Here is a 4397-nt window from a genome sequence, read left to right as displayed (position 1 = left end):
CGGGTACTGCTATCTTCGGGAATAGAACCTAGCCAGTGGACGATGCAGTCTTGAGATGTTACGGTTAGTACGAGACCTTCCTGAGCTCCTGTCAGTGGTATTCCAAGCACTGGATTAAGAGATCTTTCGAGCTATGCCTGATAAGACATTGCCATGTTGCGAAGACCGAACGGAAAAGGACCCGTCTTCTTTAAAGCACTCTGAGTGTACTCCGAGTTGTATTCTTGATAGGTTGATGTCGTGTTCTGGAGCCTTGTCGGAAAAGAACTCGGTTTTCCGAAAGAACTCGGATAAGACTCCATCTCGAAAGAGGAGCCTGAGTTTGAATCGGATGCGTGAAGCCGTGAAATCTAAGTTGGATTGGACATCACGAGCTGCATGAATCTTCCAGCAAGCTGATCTGTCGTTGTCGCCGAAATGGAAAGGTCTTGATGATGATCCGAATCTTCGAGGAGATGGCCTTGGAGCTTGCCATCGTCTCCTACCTCACAGATCCACGAACCGAAGATGAAGGTTGATCCCTTCAAAAAAATCATGTTGTCGAGGTCCGTCGAGCTCTCGGATGCAAAGTCACCGAAAGCCCCTACCTGGCGCGCCAGCTGTCGATGTTTCACCACCGATAGCCTACCACGGGGGTACCCAGGGCAGCATGTTCAGGCTTCAGCGTATGCTGAACTCGACGGTAAACGCAAGAGACAGTCGATTTATCCTGGTTCGGGCCCTCGATTGTGATCGAGTAATAGCCCTACGTCCAGTCGGCCTTAGCCTTTGCGTTGGATTGATTATCAAGTGTCGTACAGTTGTTGTTCTCTCAAAACCCCCCGATCCAAGGAGCCCTGCCCTCCTTTATATAGTCAAGAGGCCAGAGTCCTAGTCGGTTTACAATGTAGAGTCCTAGTAGGATTACAGGGTAGTATTACTACTAGGATTACATGGGAAGAATTCTAGTTAGACTAGATCTCTCTTCCATGCGGGGTATCCTGTGGGTCCCGCATCGACAGTGATGAAGAGCAACTCTAGATGCACTAGTGATTTATTGAAGCTATGGGATTCATGTTACACTTGATGGTTGCTGTCATCTAGATGACTTGGAGCAGCTGGAGTTCCCATGAAGCACTCAATTAGAGATTGAGATGTGCTTGGAAAATCGATTGTGAGGGGCTCTTGTGCTCATCTCCGTCAACTAAGGCGAAGAGCAACTCTAGTGGAATAGAGGCTGTTGGTGTACCTCGTGATTGGCTGTCTTACACACTAGAGCTAATGTCAGAGCCAATCTTGAGGGCTTGTTGAGCTAGTAGGGGAGCAACAATCCTTGGACACTCCTCAATGGGGATTAGGTTACGGGCAAGCAACTGAACCTCAGGAAAAAAACTTGTGTCATCTTTGTCTCCCATTGTGGTTTGCAATCTCTACACTTGCTTTTTCTTTGTGTTTTCTTAGCTTGTGTAGTTGTTTATCTCTCTAGCTTGCTTGCTGCTTGTGTAGTTGTTCTTGTTGCTAGAGTGCTTGTGTAGTTGTTCTTGTTGCTAGAGTACCCGGGTAGTCGCTAGTGTTTCTTTTGAGTAGCCCTTTTGTAGTTGAGTAGCTAGTTGCTTTGCTTGCATTGTTGTTAATAGGACTTGTTTAGGGTGCTCTTGCTTGGCTTGTTAGTTTAGGTGCTTATATTGTTTATTAGGGCTCACATTTGTTACTAATACTTGCTCCTATTTGTGTTTATACCTTGTGGAAAATTGCACCATCTTTTAGCCATTAAGGGCTAATTTGGAAGCAAGGGGAGGCACAACTAAGAATGAAAAACCCTCCATAAAGAACTAAATAATTATTAAAATTATTTTCCTATGAATTTTTCACCCTGAAAAAAGTCATGGACCCCAAGACGATTTATTTGAGTTCCAAATTAGCCCTAACCAATCCTTTCAATCCCAGTCCCGAATCTGTTTTTTTGTGCTTCACAATTTCTTACTCATCCCTACTGTAGATGCCCTCATGCCACATCAATTTGTCCTACTGTGTGGCGTGCGTTGAATGAGTATATTATATTATCATGTTTGGTGTGACTAGTGCAAGCTACTAACAAAACTACAAAAGCTTCTCCTCCTGTTGTGCTATTAACGGGGTCCACCATAACCTACAAGAAACCTCGGTCCCATGTGACTTCTACTGCTTATGCCTTGTTTAGTTTCTCTTAAACTCCCAACTTTGTCACGGTGTAAAAAGAAGATTTCCCTTCACATCAAATTTACGGTACATGCATGGAATACTAAAAGTACATGCATGAAATACTAAAAGTAGACGAAATTAAAAACTAATTACACAGTTTGGTTGTACTTTGCGAGACGAACATTTTGAGCCTAGTTAGTCAACGGTTGGATAATTATTACCAAATACAAACGAAATGCTATAGTGACGCTACAGTACATTTTGCCAAACTTTGCACATCCAAAATTTGGCAACTAAACAAGACATTAAACAATGGCTACCGCCCGGCTAGTCCAACCTCCAACGTATATATAATAATAATAATAATAATAATAATAATAATAATAATAATAATAATAATAATAATAATAATAATAATAATAATAAAAGGGGTTAAAAACAAAAGAGAATAGGCAGAGATTTGTCCATTGTCAACATGCGGAATCGCATTGCAATAACTAGATTTGTTCACAGCAAGAAAGTTTGTGAAACAGGGTACATTGCCCAGCTGCATTGTTCAACAGCCTGTTCGCTGGATCGTAAAATAATAATAATAATAATAATAATAATAATAATAATAATAATAATAATAATAATAATAATAATAATAATAAAAGGGGTTAAAAACAAAAGAGAATAGGCAGAGATTTGTCCATTGTCAACATGCGGAATCGCATTGCAATAACTAGATTTGTTCACAGCAAGAAAGTTTGTGAAACAGGGTACATTGCCCAGCTGCATTGTTCAACAGCCTGTTCGCTGGATCGTAAATGATCGTAAATTTTCAGTCAGAATAGTATTTTTCTCTCACACCAAACCAGCCAGTAGTAATAATCAACAATCGTATACGATTGTTTTAGCCCAAGCCGAATAGGCTGCAAGTCTCATGTGAGGGACTCGTATTCTAACATTTGGCATCGAAACCAATGAAATCTGACGGGCGAAACACACACACACAATTCAACTCAATTGTAACAATAAGCGCCCTGTTCGTTTAGGCTTGTTTGGCTTATATTTTTTTCTCACATCAAATCAACCAACAGTACTTTCAGCCATGGCTTATCAGCCAAATAAGCCCAAACAAACGAGGCGAAGAACCAACAATAGGGGGACAGGATGAGCAAAACACAACACATGAGCTCCAAATCAAAATCAATGCATTTGCAAACCCATCATCTCTAGCAGTACTTGTCGTCGGACTTGGCGAGCTCGCAGTCGACCTTCTGGAACACGACGGACGCGGCCCCCGGCGCGGCGAGCTGCAGCTTGAGCGGGCAGGTGGCCTCGATCTTGCACTTGGTCTTGCGCAGCGTGTACTTGAACTTGCCCGTGACGGCCACCTCCACCTCGAACACCCCCGTGGCGTTCTCCTTCCTGAACTCGGCCTCGCCGGCGTTGCCGAGCGCCACGCCCCGGCCCTCGGAGCTCGAGGCCAGGTGGTACACCACCGTCTTCCGGGGCCCCAGCTTCTCGCCCTTGTCGGCGACCTGCACGCGCTCGAACGTCTGCCCGTCGAAGCTGTACGCGGCCTCCAGCGGCTTGTTGTGCTTGATGCCGATGGCCCAGTTCGGGTTGCGGACCGTCAGCGCCAGCGTGAGGTTGTAGGCCAGCGCCGTCGTGGGCGTGGTCACCAGAGCGAACCGGGTGAGCGACGCGTCCTCGACGCTGATCTTGACATGGCGGAGGGGCCCGCCAAAGATGACGATGATGAGGACGACGCCAGTCACGATGATAAGGCCGATGACGATGGCCAGACAGATGAGCCAGTCCTTGACCTTGTCCCAGAAGCCGTCGCAGCAGCCACACATGGTTGCCTGCCTCGCCGCGCGCGCGGTTGATGAGGCGTTCTTGCTTCAGATGTAGGAGGAGGCTGTGCTTGGAGTTTGCATCCGTTGTTTGAATTGGGAATTTGAGGTCGATCCGGTAATGGGATGATGCGTTGAGAAAGGAGCAAGTAAAGAATAATATGCATAGCTGTAGTAGACCTGTGTAGTCTTGGTCCTCGTCATTGTTTTACACTTTCAGTACAGCTAGTTGGCCCAGGGCTTATCTGGACGGCGCTTTTTTTTTGTTGCGTGCGCATGGAGATGCTGGAGAGCATCGGGCACATGAAAATAAGATTAGGACAGAAGACCATCATTTTGTCAATGCCAACTAGATTGATTAATAAGGACATTTCAAACCCTGATTAACGAGGA

General features: G+C 45.3%; 1 protein-coding gene across 1 annotated transcript; it reads right to left on the bottom strand.

The window, feature by feature from the left end:
- Positions 1–3182: 3182 nt before the first annotated feature.
- Positions 3183–4107, bottom strand: LOC136545670 (NDR1/HIN1-like protein 10). Its single transcript, XM_066537666.1, has one exon. The coding sequence runs from the start codon at positions 4005–4007 to the stop codon at positions 3378–3380; it is 630 nt and encodes a 209-aa protein (XP_066393763.1). The 5' UTR covers positions 4008–4107; the 3' UTR covers positions 3183–3377.
- Between the last annotated feature and the right edge of the window lie 290 nt (positions 4108–4397).

The sequence above is a fragment of the Miscanthus floridulus genome, chromosome 3, assembly GCF_019320115.1.
Source record: "Miscanthus floridulus cultivar M001 chromosome 3, ASM1932011v1, whole genome shotgun sequence".
Taxonomy (NCBI): Eukaryota; Viridiplantae; Streptophyta; class Magnoliopsida; order Poales; family Poaceae; genus Miscanthus; species Miscanthus floridulus.
Note: the sequence above shows the minus strand (reverse complement) of the source record. Positions and strands in the feature narration are given on the sequence as shown.

Excerpts from the sequence above, each read along its gene's own strand:
- LOC136545670 (XM_066537666.1), bottom strand. The coding sequence starts at position 4,007 with ATGTGTGGCTGCTGCGACGGCTTCTGGGACAAGGTCAAGGACTGGCTC.